This window comes from Pelecanus crispus, chromosome 12 (genome assembly GCF_030463565.1).
Source record: "Pelecanus crispus isolate bPelCri1 chromosome 12, bPelCri1.pri, whole genome shotgun sequence".
Taxonomy (NCBI): domain Eukaryota; kingdom Metazoa; phylum Chordata; class Aves; order Pelecaniformes; family Pelecanidae; genus Pelecanus; species Pelecanus crispus.
This window is the reverse complement of record NC_134654.1, coordinates 24,793,352-24,811,399: the sequence shown is the minus strand read 5'-3', so window position 1 is coordinate 24,811,399 and position 18,048 is coordinate 24,793,352. Positions and strand designations below refer to the sequence as shown.

The following is an 18,048-nucleotide window of genomic DNA, read 5'->3' as shown; positions in this document are numbered from 1 at the left end:
CAAGTTTAAAATGGTACACTGGGTGATCAATACATCAGAATTATCCACGAAAACCAAACTGCTGGTAACCTCAAAAAGCCAAGGTGGTACTTGACTGTGTCTGTAACATGAAAAGCCAAGATCTTTCCAAACAGGCACAAGACAAAGGAAGTGCTAAGTTCGCCAACTTTGATAATTCTCGTGTAAAAAAAATTAATTTGTAATTTATGATCAATTGATAAATGATTTCAAATACAAGGATCAAGGTTAAACTTTAAATAGTGAGACGTTATTTTCACAAAAAGCTAACTGGAGAATTTCTAAATAAGAAAAGCAGAAACTGTATCCCAATCCCCTTTCCCCAATGTTTCACAAGTTCATGGTAGGAAAAACAGCCAGATACAGATGCAAAAATCTTAATATAAAACGGTTTTACATATACTTAAATTATGTAAATTCCATAAAGTTCTTAAGACACTAATTACTAAAATTACAAAAAGATTTTCATATTGCTCTTCATGCTCAAACTCTTAGAATATTGTCATTACATCACCAAAACCGATATACATGTAGTACTTGCATAATTAACTGAATAGAAACCCTGTTAAAACAATATCCTTGTTGAAATCATTTATTTCCATCCAGCAGTGCCTGTTTGGAATCTCTGTATTTTTGTGTGTAATTCTTTATCGAGCTCATGCGCCCTAGAATGTCACTTCAATGCTTGTCCGTTGAATGGCATTTGACTTTTGACTTCAGAGCTTTTGTTTCTTGCTCTGTTTTGTGACACCTGAGACGCTATCCATTTCTGAAATTCTCTCTCTCATATTATTTTCACTGTATCCATTTGTTGTCCCACTTTGTTCCTCAGAAGATTCCTCATCCGTTGGGGAGGCTGATTCTCCTTTCTCTAACTTCTGCTGCATCTCTCGGAGCCTGGCAACAGCTTTGTCTATTGACATTATGCTGATGAGGTTAAAGTCATGCATGCTGACCAGATGTAGCATAAAGTTTCGACACAAGTTCTTCTTAATTATTTTTTGTCCGTAATTTTCAACAAACAGCATACAGGCATGATTCATTTGATTGTCAGCAATAAACCTGTCAAATTAGAAAGCCATCATTATGCAAGTAGAACACTGTCAAAAGCAAAAAGATACCCTACAACATGGTTTATCAATGTAACCAGACAGACCGTCTATTACATAGGCTCAACATCTGCAATGTTTTTTCCTTTTCAAGGCGTTAGGGCTACTAATCACAAGAACATTTTTTAAAAACTTAAACAGTCAAAAGCTTGTTACCACATCATCCTTTAATGATCCTTTCCTAAGCAACTGAGCTAACTGAATTTTAAGTGCTTAGTGAATTGCAATGCAAAATGGTCAAATCTATACCGTAATTTATTTGTATCAAACATAAGTTTATAGTCACATACCCGTGCTTCATAACATGAAGATTCCATAATTTCATCACTTCTTTCTCTCCTTCGTTAACATCAGAAAATTCTTCAATTTGCTGGAGATAAAGGATTGGGAGAAAGGACAAGAAAAGAAACAAACACACACATCAGAACTGCATGTCTGTTGACAAGTAGTGAAAGCACACCTAGAATTCAACTTAGGCCACCCATACATCACAGAAATAACTACTGCTGAAAATTCATGCACTGCAGTCAAAAAGGTCAGAAAAAAGTCATATCACATGGAGACCTGTGACGATAAATTACTTCCGTAATATATACACACACCACTGTGTACTCCTGTGATACCAGCATCTCCTCTTTGAAGGAGAAAACCAGCCACAAAAAATGAAAACTTGTTAGGGCCCGTGTGGACTGAGCTAGCTTTGCAGCTAAAGACCTACTTGAAAATACAAACTTTGATTCCACGAATTTCTATCATTAGTGTCTCAGCATCACAAAATCTTTTACCTACTCTTGAAGTAAATGCATCATTTTCACAATGTCCTCTTTGTTCCCTACAACAAGTGCAGACCATCTTTTAAAAAACACAATCCATTTAAAGTAATTTTATATAAATGGAATAATTACAGTAATGGTTTTCTCCCGTAGCCATTCAGGGTCCTTTTCATCCTCACTGTCTACTTCCATTTCTTGTGGACGCAGAGGTAAACATGTGTCACTGTGGAAATATAGCCGATTGTGCCCGCTGCTGTATGTTCGCTGCTGTTCTACTTCTCCATCTTCAGATTCAAGAAATTCTGACATACTTGCTTTCGTGCGCTTTGGCCTAACAGAAGGGAAAAAAAAAAGTAACTGCTTTCAACTATCATATCAAATATGCAAATACTAAGAACTGTAATTGATTAAACCAAATTATTCTTTTAAGCTCTAGCTTGCAAAAACGTTGGGGGTGGGTGGGGAGAATCACCAGCAGGGAAATAAAACCCATTAAAAATGCAACACCCATTCCAAACCACACTCCACCTTTGGGGGAAGAAAAGTTTTAGGCTAAGGCAGTTAAAAAGAGTTACATCAGTATGAACAGATACCTCAACAAAAGACGTAGAAAAATCACAGGTGAAGTTATCATCCTTCAATAACCTTTCATTTAGTCATAAACCGCTGTACTCTAAAACCAGGGTTAAATTTCACTGTCAGCGTGCACCTACAGATTTACAAATCCCTGTTTATACTACACAAATACAGACAGACCTTGTTTTCCATCTCCCTACCTGCAAACAAGTATATGTGTAATAGGAGTTCTTTTGACCGGTCCATTGCGACTGAAGGCAAATCCAGGCTGACGATGGATATCCTGGGGATTTCCTGCATAGGAGCCATCATAGCACTCATTGATAGATACGTCTATCCTAGCACCTTTTGGATGATACTGAAATAGATAATTGCAAATATACTTACCAAGAGTAATGACAATACATCAGGAGGTTTAAACAAGTAACCTTTTCAATTCTGAATACCTTAAGTATCACCCTATCAATAACCTGCCATAGCTCTAGTTTCCTTTTACAACACCCAAATAATCTTTAACCTCTAGAAACAAATTATACTAAAGCTTCCTTGCTCTGTACCATTTTACTGTTTTATATAAAACCACTCAGAATAGAACTAATTGCAAAATTAAGGGAAATATCAGCAAAACAAGCTAACAAGCACCCTAGAAATTAGAACACTTCTAACCACCTAAGAAGTGAAGTTTCGGAATAATAATCTGAGCAGCGTAGTTGGTATAGGAAACTACAGTATCTTCAAATAAATAGCACAGAATTTCTCTTTAAGGTCAGATTGGTAGGAACAGTTCCTTATCAACAAAAGTAAATATAATGCTGTTTTTAAACGTTTACCGCTTTCCTAAAGCTTCAAGAGACTTCCAACCAAATGTAGATTACATTGCTTTCTACATCACATAAAAAGAATACATTAATGCAAAAGCAGCAGCTAAAAAAAAAAAAAAACAAACCCCCAAAACCCCAGCACCAACCCACAATTTTTTTTTTCCCTGTGTAACATGCAAGCACTCACATAACATTCAAAGGAAGCTGCATTTAACCGGTAGATACAGTCCTACAACTTAACAGGCTAGCAACAGAATCACTGCATGCGTAATATCTGTGACAGACTGTACAGTGTTTTGTAGTGCTAAACGACAAAAAGACTACTTACAACATAATTAAAGATAAATCTGCTGTGGCAAAGTTTAAGATGTTTGAGTAGACTATACAGTTTCCGACAGTTCAGTGTGCACCATGGGCAATGCAAGTCATCTCGGGCTTCAGTCTGCTGTCTGGTGTTGTTGTTATAAAGGAACTGATGCAAACAAAGGAACAGGTAGTATTAGCACCAAATGCAAATGCATTCATTAACCGCCCAACCCCCAGAACAAAGCTGGACATCATTTCACGAAACCTCTACAGTAAGTTCTTGGGAACACTACATCAGCTCAGTGTACTGAAACACTGGTATTTCAAGATTTTCTCCCCATAGGGAGACCACCTGTCCCCCTCCAGATGTCTAACAAGAGATGTCCTTTGTATTTTGGAACGTCAGACATGCCCGCAGGAAGATTAGTTTTCTAAAATACTTCCTGTAAGAAGAAATATGTGGAATGGCTCGTAATATGTGAACCTGAGACCCCTTAAGGCATCCACTACAAAGGCAAATGGAAAATGGAAATTTCCACCCAGCTTGGAAGAGGAGTGAACATTTTAATTCCATGCAATATTTACGATCTATTTTTCCCCTCTAATGCTTATTTTCAATACCTGATAAAATATTCGCAACTTTTGTCGAGGTTCATTTAATACATCTCTCTCTTTCCTTGTCTGAAGGTCTGCCGGCAAGGATTCTTTCACAGCTGAAAAAAACCACATATAGACATACATTTATTTGGTGAAGAGGAAAAAAAAGACAATTGTTTCTTACCCAAGTATGGAAGGTCTGAGAATGGCATGGGGCTGCTGAAGGAAAGGGGCTACTCTAGTGTACTTTGATGTAAGTAGCTCATACCAGCAACAAGGAACTCTTGATGCTCAGCTTCCTTCACAAATCTACAGGCAAACCCACCACTTTTAAACACCAGATTTATCTCCAGTTTTGAAGAACCCTTCAGAGAACTTAAAAACTGTCAGGTAAAAAGCAGCATTCTTCTTACTCCATTTAAGCAAACAAAGAATTATTTAGGTATAGCTAAAAGCAGGTGTGGATGGGAAATAAAAAAGAAACAGGCTCTCAGGTGGCTGCATTGGAAATACATTGCTCAAATTCAATTTCGGAAGTTTCTCAAGTCACACAACAGACAAAACAGTATAAAATGCAAGTAACACACAAAACATTTAACTGAAACTTTAACCCTTAACTCTTATCCCTCAAACACTTACTGTTTGTGTGTGTAATGGCACTGCTCAGTTGCCTCTGAGCCTCTTCTATACATTTTTACCTCAGTAAGATTATTTGATTCCATACAATTAACAAGAAACCCCACATATCTAAGCAGGTTTATAAATCTACCCTCAGGAGAAACCAAATAATGACACCTACTTGCTTCTGAATGGTGAAAAAGGTGGCAAAACAAGTCCCAGCTCTACTGACATAAGGAGATCTTTTAGAAGATGCACTTACTTCATATTTAATATTTTGGAGAACAAGGGAAATTTCATCCTCTTTCTATATGAAAAAGAGAGGAGACCTGACACTTCAGCCTGCACCACATCAGAGAAATTAGAATTCCATGGCTCAGTTACTTTGAGCACTTTGTAATTACAGCAAAGCTTAAGCCACCACATTTAGAAAGTCTTTGATGTCTTTATTCCACTAGTCTGCCTTAGGAAACATGCCAAAGTAAAACGACAACACCACATTCATATACCCTTGGCAAAGATGCACTGGATCTTTTCCTTTTACTATCAGGACCTCTAACTGATAGAAGTTTCCTACTGTTTTCACTCTCCTCCTTTCTCGGCATTCAGAGACTGAAAACGCACGACCATCACAAATACCCTACAATGCTGCACGCTGCGCTACGATATGTTCGGGTATTAAGAGTCTGCTGTACTATTTTGGAAGGTGGCTCTTGCTGTAACTTTATCAATTTCCTGGAATACTTAGCTTCTCTGATGCAAGAAAAAATGGGTCCTATCAGTACATTAGCAACGCAGCCTTGCCACATCTCTACTGCCTCTGTATTTATTATGTAGTAAACTAGTACACACCTTCTAGACTTAGTCAACATACCGTCATTTCTTTTGCAAGTCTGAGCATAAAACCTGCCTAACAAATTACAATATAGGTCTCCAAGAAACTCTGAAATACAGGGAGGCGTGGTATGAGGAAGTAGAGAGAAAACCGAACAACTTTTACAGTATATGTTCAAGTACATTCCCGCTTCTGTTGCCTTTCTTCTATTGGAAATTACTTCATGTTGGTGTGCGTTAAGTGTCAGCCATTCATCCTAATTTAAGAAACCCAAGTGTCTGCAATCCCTAGCTCAGGTAAAAAATTCATTTCAAAAGACAGGAATCAGTCTTATTTAAATATTCTTGTACTCTTTCCAAAGACAAGGATGTCTGTAGGTTGGCTGAGGATGTTGGGGATCATTCTAGACAGTGGCTTCTGCACAGGTAGGGGTGAAATTCTTCTTGCTCGAACTTTTGTATTACTACATACTAAAGCTCTAAAAGCAGTGAACAGAATTGCTACTCTTCGAAAGTCTCACCAGAGACGAGCTATCGTTGACCCATCAAGTTTCCCAACATACACTGCAATACAACTGCACAAAAAGCATGTCTGGAAAAGCAGTATTTTTTTCATAATAATCATTCCCTTGCTATCACTACTACAGCTCCAAAACCTCACAGCCTTATATCCAACACAAAACCAAACTGAAATACCATTTTGCACAAATTCTCCGACACACTACCATAGATGAACGCCAGAACTCCAAGCAAGGCAACCCTTTACAAACAGTGCCTGGCTACATACCCCAGAGATTAAGCCTGGAGACAGAACCGCTGCACTCCAGATAATTACTTCTATAATAGAGATCTAGAAGTTTCCTTACTCATACAGTCCCCATTTCGTTACAAGCTTGAAAACACTGATTACTCTGAAGTGAATTGGCTGCCAGCTGAGTGTCTAGGTATGTTTGTAAGTGTTTAAACAGGAGCAGCCTGTTGCCTTCTGTACAATGTAAGTTTTCCCAGCTGTCCTTGGGCCTTACCTGCCAACACAATATTCTAAGCCAAAGTTACAAAGAACTGTGAGCGAGACGAAAGATAGTATCTAGGCCAGCCCCCACTGCCACTTAGGAATCAAAGGGGAGTTTCAGATTAAATATGACCCTGGGACAGGAAACTGCTATTTAAAAAAGAAAAAAAAAAAAAGAAAAGAAAAAAAAAAAGAAAAAAAGAAAAAAAGGAAAAAAGAAAAAAGGACACAATCATCATTCAAAGGTGCCTTTTCTATCTAGTGTCAAAAAGTATTTTAGTACTAGCTTTTTTGAGCTAAGCTCTGAGACAGCAAGAAACATGTTTTTAGAAACGTATTAACAAAATTGCAATTAAGCAACTGAATGACTTTAATCACTAATTTGTACTTAAAAAATATAAAAACTACACTAAGCTTAATTTCTTGAGATAATTATAATCAAGTAGCATGCTACCTGCTGTACAGCTACATGCCTTTGTGAAGTTTTCGGTTAACTGGACCGCAGTATACAATGTTACCCTCACCCCAGCAGCTATCCCAGTGTTTTGCAAGAAGATCTAAACAACTCTTAAAGGAGAAAAAAATCATGGGGTTGTTTTTAATATCCAAATGCATATTTTAATACTACAATCTTCTGCAAAACATCTCACCGCAAGTATGTGTCTGTTAATGTTTTTACATCATGCATGAACTAAAAAAAAAAAAAGTGTGCTATCACACTCGTTGAAAATTATGAAGGGTCAAACCTTCTAAGTCCATTGAAATTTTCAAGACAAGTCCCAGCACTGATACTGATTAGCGAACCTTATGTAAAGGGAAATATTCCCAGAAGACTCTCCATAAAGAAACTGATCTGGAACACACACCTTTTTTTTAAACATATACCTACAGAAATATCAAAGGACATCTTACAAAGTATTTCTAAAATAGTGCTTAAAATCACCTATGTAAATTCAGGATAAATATAATTTTATATTCAGCAGCTTCACAAGACAAGCTTTTTAGCAACAGCAACAGCAGAATGAGCAGTTTCTAGGCATTTCAATAGCTTTTGAACTAATGTGTTTAAATATATAATAGGATATATTAAGGTAACAAAAACTGTAATTTTAGATTTGCAGTGAGTATTAACAGACTGCATTAATGTTTTTGACATTACGTTATCTCCAAAGTAGTGGATCAGATTACAATGGTAATTACATTAAATTTTCAATGACACTGTCGCCTTCACAGAAGCGCCACCACTACATTAAATACAAACCAAGCAAAGAACTAAAACCAAAATAATTGTATGCTACTTAAAAAGGTTTCCATGAAGCAAGGTTAAGCAACCCAATTTTAAATAGTCTATCTACTACTGCTTTTAATGTGATATATATTTAAAGTTATGACAAAACAGTTCAAAAGCTGGTTATGAAGTCTGACAATATGTAAACTCCTCTGGAAAGAATGCACAGGAACTAACTTGCAGAAGGAAACAAAACCAGTTACATTTCAGATCATTGAAAAACTCTGAACTTAAAAAGCATTTAGTTTTAAATTACAGTGCTCTAAACATTAATTAATGACTAGGGAGAAACTAGTTCAATAATACATACAGATTAATTTACATATAACAGATACATACTTACCTCACACTGAATGGTTTGCAGACCTGCTATGTTTTTCTCTTACCTACACAGAATGTTTTTTTTGACAGTACTAACTCTAAGTCCACATTCTATCTAGACAACCTCAGACTGCCCAAAATGAATAAAAGCAGAAAAACCTTTAGGCCCAAAGAGAAATCTTTGTTAACTTGTGTCAATATGCAGAAAACACAGCTAAATAGTAAAGCATATATACTGCCCTTCCATCATGGGACCATGTCTAGACATCAAACCGTGTATCAAGGAGATTAGTGCCAGTTCATAAGTATTCTGAAAGAACCTGAGTTACCTTTACACCACAAACGTGCAATGTAATGTACAATACTTTAGACTGTTTCTGTCACATTTCACAGCAGCAGCTATGTTTTCCAAGAGCTAAATATATCACCTGATAGACAAATTTTAAAACTATTTTCACTATGAAGTATAAAAAAAGGAACCTGTTAATACTATAAATCCAAATACTTATTGAACAGTCACTAAAATGAGTAGAGCAAACCAGACAACCCTAGAAGTCCTATTCACAGATTTCCCCCCCAATTCATTTCACATCAGGATTTATGAGCACTGTATATAAATCACTGCAATATTGTAATGACTTCAAAGACCCCACTATTTTTAGCTTTTAAACTTACCTTAAAAAAAATGTACAAAATATAGGATACAACAAAGCCCCATTCATTTTTGCCTCTTCACATTTAAGATTATCTGAAGCAGCTGTACCAGTGAGTCAGGAACCCTGAAGTACAGAAGTGCTAAGCAGATGATTATTCAGCAGCAAAACCAAAGTTTGCTTACCTATGGTCTGAGTAGGTTTAACAGAATTAGGCTTGTTTTCTTGAGGGAGGCTTTCAGAATTTCGTGTTGCAAGAGGCTTAGCTATAGGAGCTGTAGACTTATCATTTGTGTCTCCTGTCCAACGAAGAGTAAACTGAAGTGTAGGTCCCTGAGAAAATGTTTCAAATGGAGGCAATCTCTGGGCGGGGGGGAAATCAAAATAAAACAGCAGAATTAGTGTCTTTGCATGGACAAAAACAATCATGAGAAAATGTTCACAGAATGGGGACAGATGTAATTTTTTAATCAGTTGAAGTCCTTGTGCTTTTGACACAGGCAGACACATTTAGATATACTTTAAAAAAGCTGAAAAAGATGACTGTGCAGTTTCCTGCACATCACTGAGCAACCGCTTCATGCGCGTACTGTGGCACACATACTGGCCTTTGTGAAACACTAAACAGTAAACAGCATGGGCCCTGCCTAGAAAGAAAACAGCACTTACCCACCAGCCTGCTGCCAATGTACTTCTCTTTCTACTCACACCTACTCCTAATTCTGCAGTCCAGTACTGTATATTAATACACGATACACAAGCTTTAAAAAACATCAACAATTTTTCTCTGCACAACAATTTCTCCTACACTGACACCACCCTCTTCCTTCCATCACTAAATTTCATCAGCATTCTCTTAAGGTATGTGTGCAAGATTACACCTATGAAAGCTCTGGGTTCCTCTTTCTTTCCCCAAAATATTCCGCTTCTGCAGTTTGTTCCTTTGATTTTCCCAACTTGACTTTATTACAATAACAAACATTGAATTTGCCTGAAGACAGAAATTCAGAAATCATTGAAAGAGGTAGCTGCCATACTTACAGTAGTTAACATCTGCTTGCATTAATGATCTAGTGTAGCCAAAGCTTTCCTAAAGCAAGAGCTAAATTAAAACTTCTGTCCATACATCCTGAAAGAGAAGTACTATTTCCTGTTCAATTTCATGCATTTTCAGAGGAACAGCCACTGACTGCACTTCGAATTATATTCCACCTTAATCCAGACCATTTTAAGTGAAGACAGGTCTTTCAGCCACTAAACCAATCCATACCTTCCCATCAAGTATTGTTTCCCATGTTGCTCTTTTCTTGCTAATGGGACACTCTTCCATTTCCTGCATGGCCACTTCGTATTCCCCATCCAGAAGCTGCAAGCGCCTGTCAAGACAAAGTACGTATTATGAGTAAAGCAGCTCATTTTTATTGTTTGCCTATTAAAATGTAGAATGTATTTCACAGTAACTAAGTTTCCGTGAAAGTAAAGGCAGATATTCAGGAAAATTTATTTGGCAACTAAGTGTGAATCTTGGGTAAACACCACACATAATGAAAAAGCTGCCTAATGCCAAATGTTAATGCAAAAGCCTCCATCCAAGCAATTCCAAGAGATGTAGGAAAGCTATTGTTAATACAAAATTAATACTATGATGGAAATTTTTCCGTGAAGAAACAAAAAACAAACTGAATGACACCCTGTCCAAATCATCTCTTATTTATTCCTGCTTTAATAACTATTCTGTTCTAGCAAACCAGTATTATCTCTACTCAGGCCTCCAAAACTAAAGAATCCTATCTTTGTATCAGAGCCATGTCAGATGTAACCTTAAGAGGACTTCAACATAGTAAATACAAAGTATGGCATTCTCAAAAAGTGAACCAAAAAGAAAGAAAAAAAAAAAAAAAAAAAGCTTTACCTAGACTAGAATGGGTAATTCAAGCATGTTAACCAACATGCTACATTTTCACTTTCTTCCCTGTCTCGCCCTGCTTCCTCCTATGTAGTAGTCTGTTCAGTAAGGCTTGAGAAATTCTGATTTCTAATTAAATAGTTCTATTTTGTTACCATTTGCTGAACAGCACAGGAGAAGCAAAAAAGAAAAAGCAGTGTATCAAAGGCATAGTCTCAGGAAAGTGTTTCATGGATACATGTGTTTTAAAGATACAAATACAAATCAGCAAGTAGTATCAATTTACAATACAAGCTCACTTTCGCAAGATTTGTATTTTTTCTTTTGAGACATTACCTTCTGAAGCAATGGCACTGAATTCCTGACAACAGGTCATAAGCGACAGAAGCATCATTCAAAATAAGTGAGTTGTTGCTAAGTAGATAAATTCCATGTGAGTGTATGCAAACTGTTACACAGTTTGAACTTGGGAATTACATCTTGTAGAAAAATGCTGTTTCTGTTTCTAGACGCTTCAGTATTCTACAGTGAGACACTGAAACAGGTAAACTACAGCCTTTTTTTTTTTTACATGTAAACTATATTACAGCAGAAGTATCCCAGCAGAATAAAGTTATAAACACACCAAGTAAGCCATCAGAGACCTTTTGTTCTATTTCTTGACAGCATCTTGCAAACCACCAACTCCTCCATCATTTACTCTATTTAGAACAGTAAGAGCTTCAAAAGGTAAAAAAACAAAACAAAACAAAGCATATAGATAGAGAAGATAATGGCCTTAAGACAATATTTTTCCTAGATCTGCATGATACGTATAATCCTTTTCCAGGCCTGGAGTCTGGGTAAAAAAATTATTTTTCAATTTCTCCATCAAACAGAAGACTGTAACTTCAAGAGGTTAACATAAATTAACAGCTTATACTTTACAAAAATTCACAAATAATTAATCAAGTTAATAGCTTGTATTTTGAAAATGGCTTTCCACATAAAGTAAAATTTTAAAGATTGTTAAAAAAATACCAATTTTTACGCATGATTTGGTTCTGCTGCAAATCAGACAGTGTCACTTATACAGCGGTATGGCTGAAAACGTCCTAGCTTATGTATCATCACCACAAAACCAATGGTTCATATCATGTTTAGCATATGAAAGTTTTCCAGTGGAATTAAGTAACAGAAAAGAACAAAATATTGTCAAGACTTCTAAGAAGACACAGATCAGATAATAATATTTCTTAAAAAAAGCCTACTCAAAATATAAGACTTCTAAAACCGTATTTGGATGAACAACCATTTTGTCAGAATCACTTGGAGCTATGTTTTAAGCAGCATTTTCTTGAAGTTATAATTTTGCTAATAAAGAAATTATCTAGGTATCTACCTCCACCTGGGATCTACATTTGCCATGGATAGAACTCTTATTTTCATATACTGTATTTTGGCTGTTGCTGGTATTATCATTGTCTGCAGCACAAACAACTACAATTTCCACTTACCAGTAAATGGTATGCTACTTACCTTCTGAACTATCTGCATTGCTCTAAGCTATAGCTACATGTGAGTTCACCCCCCTCCACTTTCTTTAAAATATATTAAGTAGTGTCAAGATAACAAATATTAAAATATTTCATCACACTTAAACTACATGACAGAGTAAGCCTATTATGATTTTAACTACTTGTTTGATTTCACTGTAGTAATGGAGAACTGATGTCTTCTTTACGTGCTAGCAGAGTAAGTTCGGTGACTGCATCAGCAAGAGCCTGGGCATGGAGAAAATTATGCCACCAAACAGAATGTAAGCAGTAAGCATATTTCAGAAACTTTTTGTTTGTTTGCTTGATTTCCTTTTCAATTACGCTGTCACTGATCTTTAACAGAACCACAGAAATTACATCTCTCAAACTGACAAGGAACAGACAAACTAATGCATATTAACAGGACCATACTCAAGTTCATAGAAGGGAATCATTCACAATTGTCACTGAACAGGTCTCAGTATAAAATGTGCATTATGAAACCTGTAGACATTTTCCTTTTTTTTTTTAAAAAAGACAAGCCTAAGCTCTTATTGTAGCTACCAACTAAAAATGCAGCCAAAGACAGCCAACACTGAAAATAAAGAACATATTTAAGTTTAATATTAAACAAATTCCTAACAATTAACAGAAACAATATTTATTTTGGATAATATTACCTGTTTTTATCAAATACAGTCATTTGTGCTACAAATGTCTTTTCCCCATCTTCACGATTTGAAGAGTTTCTTTTTCTTCTAGCTGGAAGCTCCTCATTGACATCTGTACATAAGAAATATGGTATTCAATTATTCCATAAGCACAAACTCAAAAGATCGAACAGCTTCTATGCAACTGTAAAACAAAACTGGCTGTTCATTATGTCAGATGTGTCATACAATGGAAAAGGACATAGTATTTAATAAACAGCTCAACAGCAATGGGAAGAGCACTTAGCTTAAGAGTAACCATATTTTAGATATGTTCAACTATATTTATAGTTTAGTCATATTATGCTGTCAGCATAAAGAATTTGGGATTTGACCCCCTCCTCTTGTAGCTATAAAACAGTGAGAAAGGAATTTTTTCATTCTACATGCACCCTTCAAAGCTGTAACATTTGTGATGTAACATAACATGTCTTGATAAAGTTAAGAAAATAGCTTTTAAAAATCTGTTATTTAGGTGTTTTCTTTATTGGTTAGTCATTTAGTTTTGATGAGAGACTATGACGGCACCTACAGCTGAGTCAGTAGTGACCAGTGTTGCTGGAGATTTAATGACAGTCACAGTGACCACAGGGCTCTCTTACATTATTCACCCCCCAGCAGTCTCGCCTTACACCTTCACCATCACACGTTAGTAAAAATTGGTGTTAAATTTACACAGAAATAGAAGCATGGTTTCTAGCTATCACCTGTATTTTAGCACCATCCTGAAAAAGACTGAGAACAAATGAAAGCCAGTTCAGTCACTCATCTATTACTGGCCCTTCGCAGAGTATGACCCACACTGCAGATCAAGACAACTGTATACGTGCCTACAAGATAAACCTTATAAAAGCATATTTAAAGACTGAAGTTACCAATGTTTTCATTAGTTTCGCCATTGATCAGTCCATTAAACTCTCTTCTTCCTGGGCGAGTTACTCTGAATAACAATGAGTAAGACTTCACCATATGGCTGTTGCTTGGTTCAAACTCATTGCTGGAAACTGCAAGTGATGGGAAGTTGCCTGGTTTTATTTGGCTGAGGTCTGGGTTTAAAGGCACCTGCTTTTTACCTGTAGGAACCTGTCTTATTGGACAACTGACATCCTGTAGGAAAACAAAGAAAGCTAAGGTTTAGATTTTTAGAATACAAAGTAAAGACATTAAGTGTTAAAATTTATATAATTTATGAATTGTACTTGTCCTGCCACCGTTTTGAATATAAGCCTTGTAAGACACGTAAATAAAAAAATCTGGAATAACTTCCCAGGTTTTAAATGTAAAAACAGATATTTGAAAGTGCAAATAAAACTGGTATTTTATAACCACTTCTGGCAGCAGCCATCTTTCTCTAAGTGATTAAATTAACACTAACATGAGGCATTCAGAAAGATTGTAGAACAGTCATTAATACTAATTTAATTCTGTTTACCTAAAGAAATTAAATGTTTTGGTTATATATGTATTTCAAGGGCTTCCTATCTTCTCCTTCCAATATTACAAAGTGCACTTTGCGTAACCTGGGAGATAAAGAACCACTTACCTAGGATTTATTATATTCAGTATCTCTCAAATAGATCATTGAGCACTGGGTAGTATTGGAAAAACAAGGCAAGATGGCCTAAGTATGAAACTTGCAGCAAAACATTTCAAATAACCATCAGCACCTCCTGCTTTTACCATATTTATCCGTACTATAGCAAGTAACAAAATTGCCGAGAAACAATATTAACTCCTAAAACCATGTCAAAACAGCTTAATATTCTTAGGGAAAGTATACAAAGTTCTGACTGCAAATCTTTCCCTTTTTGGTTAAAAATTACAGCATGCATTACTGAGCCTCCCATATTCCCATAGCTGTGAAGATAATTTGCCAACTGGTGTGAAACAAACATAGCTAAACCAGCAAGCAAATTCAAATATGCTCTAAAAAAAAAAAAAAAAGACGAAAATTGTTTATGATTCATAGTAGCTAAAATCTGCAATAATTGGGATGATCAATGTAAAAAAACATAGGTACAGAAAAAGCAAGGAAAGAGATAAGACTTGGCAGATGACTGGGGAATTAAAAACAATTACAACTTGTTCCTTTTTATTTCTAAACTCTAAAAGGTACAGACAGTTTTATGATTGCCTGGTTTACTTAAGCCTCTGGACATCACAACAAAATTAATAGTTTAATCATGTGACACACAAAAAAATGGAAGTAAAAATAGAGGTGGCTGAAATTCACAATGAGTGAATCTGACTTACAAGCAAGCTAAATTCAGTGAACAAAGCTGATTTTTTTTTTAAACTTCCAGTTATTTCTCACAAAGCACAGCAAAATCCATATATATACACACACACACACATATAGGTATATATTTACTTCTGATGAATCCCTTACCCAGTCAATGGAAAACAACTTGAATAGATTAGTTCTTAAATTTAAAGACTAAATTAATCTCAACAGACGCACCATTTCACCATTACCTTGTTGTATGGCAATGTTAAATAGATGTTCCAGAATCAGGCAAGCATTTTGCTTTACTATGTATTAATACTTTGTCAAATCATTTTTACCTTTCGTTTCTTGTGGCAAACTTTCACAAGCAGTACTTCCAGGGTTACAGAATTTTGTTCATTCTCTGAGTTTTGTGATGGCTTATCTAAACAGAAAAATATTTTAAGTTCTGACAAAGTGAAGATGTATTCAATGGTGTAAGTCCACCTGTAATTACTTTTTAACCATAGGTACCTCCAGGCACAAAGACCTCTAGTCAAATTCTAAGTTTTAATTCTCCCCAAACTTACTGCAAATTCCCACGTGAGAACATATCCTACCTAACTATTCTAATACTAGCAGATTAAAAAGCACAGTTGGTCTCCATTGTTTCAAAGAGTAAGCTTGCTACCTTTGACATTGCCGAAACCTTTTTATAGCAGAGAAAAAGGATACCACTAGATTTAAGGAAAGTCAGAATACACTAATTACAGATGAGTCAAATTATTTCCTCTCTTTTTTTTTTCTTTACAGCTTGCAAACCTAGAATTTGGTTTGCATGAAAACTTAAGATCCAGATGCTACCAGATAGGAAAACAAAACAAAAAAGAAATCCCCCAAAACCTTAAAGATTATGCCAGGTTAAGTATATGCAGAAGAGCTGTTAAAGGACTCTTAAAAGAACCTGAAGAAATTTTTAGAAAAGAAGACTTGGCTTCACAGTTTCTGCACTATAGATTTCCTAGAGCCTGAAATCTTCAAGACAGCTACTACCAGCAGTATGATCAGCAATGCCAATTAAGAACTGCCTTACAAAATAAACTTCATTGTATGGTAAGAGAACCTTTAATCATTTGAATTTATATTAATCCAGAAATGTGCCCTCATGTGGAAAAGAATAGAAAGATAAAACTTCATTATGTATCTAGTTAAAGTCTGTGGAAAAAATTCTGAAAAACAATGATCAGCCAAACCTGAATGAATCTATAAGAAGTTATTTCTGCTCTTTTAAAATCTTAAAAGTATCATTATGGGCTTAAGTTAAAAGCATAATGGCTTCACCTTAGTCTGTGTCACAAAGAATCTGACATTCAATGAAATACTTTGTTACGCTCATCAGACATAAAGAGCAAAGCTTTAGCATAGTAAAGACAACATAATCCATGTCTCTTCACTTGCTTTCCTCCTGACACTACATCCACATTCAACAAGCTTAATGTGTTTCAGCTGAGAGAGAGTTCTGGTAACTCATCTAGAGACACTAGCAGTTTTATGAAACAAATGGATTTTTTTTCATCATAAATACAACACATACTAGAAATCTTAGCAAATACAGAAACTTGGGGCCGGGGGGAACCCAACCAAAACTCCATCACACTCTCAGTTTCAAGAGTTTCCAACATAATTTCTATCCAGACAAATAAACATATTAATTGCACCAGCTTCATTAATTTAAGTGTTTTCTATGTTCAGTATTCACTATAGCATACATTACTTATGTTAGTGACATCCTTTTCTATGGTACAAATGACCATCAGGCTCTCACTATATGTAGTACTCTCTTGACGTGGAAGGTTTTTAATAGTTAACAGTAGAGTCACATAATCTAAACATTAAAAAACACACAGAAATTTATCAAAATATATTAAGATCTTGAAAAATCTACTACAGCCCATGTCTGTGTAAGACCACACCACAAGAGAAAAGCAGTAAGAAAAGCAAGGTCTGTCAGCAAAATCTATGGAACAACTACTCTATCCACTAGGTATTTTAAATTCCATGTGACATTTACTGCTACATACTGTCCTGGAAGGATCAGATTTTGAAGTTACATATTTGAATTTAAGGCACATCAGCATACCCTTTCCTCCACCTTTATTCTATACTTCTCTATGCTTATCACTAGCTGCCTCGAAAGTCCTTATCTCTTGTGGTTTCCTGGCTTAAATACTGAACATTGTTGTGCTGGTTTTGGCTGGGATAGAGTTAATTTTCTTCATAGTACCTAGTATGGGGCTATGTTTTGGATTTGTGCTGGAAACAGTGTTGATAACACAGGGATGTTTTGGTTACTGCTGAGCAGTGCCTACACAGAGTCAAGGCCTTTTCTGCTTCCCACCCCACCCCACCCCACCAGCGAGCAGGCTGGGCGGGGGGCACAAGAAGCTGGGGGGGGACACAGCCGGGACAGCTGACCCCAACTGTGCCCCAACTGACCCAAGGGATGTCCTACACCATATGACACCGTGCTCAGCATATAAAGCTGGGGGAAGAGGGAAGGAAGGGGGGGAAGTTTGGAGCGATGGCGTTTGTCTCCCCAAGTAACCATTATGCATGATGGAGCCCTGCTTTCCTGGAGATGGCTGAGCACCTGCCTGCCGGTGGGAAGCAGGGAATCAATTCCTGTTCTGCTTTGCTTGTGTGCGTGGCTCTTGCTTTACCTATGAAACTGTCTCAGCCCACAAGTTTTCTCACTTTTACTCTTCCGATTCTCTCCCTCATCC

At 36.3% G+C, this 18,048-nt stretch overlaps 1 protein-coding gene across 3 annotated transcripts in view; it reads right to left on the bottom strand.

Moving 5' to 3' along the window:
• Positions 1-469: 469 nt before the first annotated feature.
• SUZ12 (SUZ12 polycomb repressive complex 2 subunit) overlaps positions 470-18,048 on the bottom strand; it is a 32,235-nt gene continuing 14,656 nt past the window's right edge. For all 3 annotated transcript variants that reach the window (XM_075719620.1, XM_075719621.1, XM_075719622.1), the window contains 11 exons: positions 15,625-15,710; positions 13,935-14,166; positions 13,030-13,132; positions 10,197-10,302; positions 9,112-9,289; positions 4,225-4,316; positions 3,626-3,769; positions 2,677-2,834; positions 2,033-2,231; positions 1,418-1,497; positions 470-1,080 (listed from right to left, as the gene is read on the bottom strand). In XM_075719620.1, the coding sequence (XP_075575735.1) occupies positions 735-1,080; positions 1,418-1,497; positions 2,033-2,231; positions 2,677-2,834; positions 3,626-3,769; positions 4,225-4,316; positions 9,112-9,289; positions 10,197-10,302; positions 13,030-13,132; positions 13,935-14,166; positions 15,625-15,710 (1,724 nt within the window). In that variant the 3' untranslated portion in view covers positions 470-734. The remainder of the gene's footprint in view (positions 1,081-1,417; positions 1,498-2,032; positions 2,232-2,676; positions 2,835-3,625; positions 3,770-4,224; positions 4,317-9,111; positions 9,290-10,196; positions 10,303-13,029; positions 13,133-13,934; positions 14,167-15,624; positions 15,711-18,048) is intronic.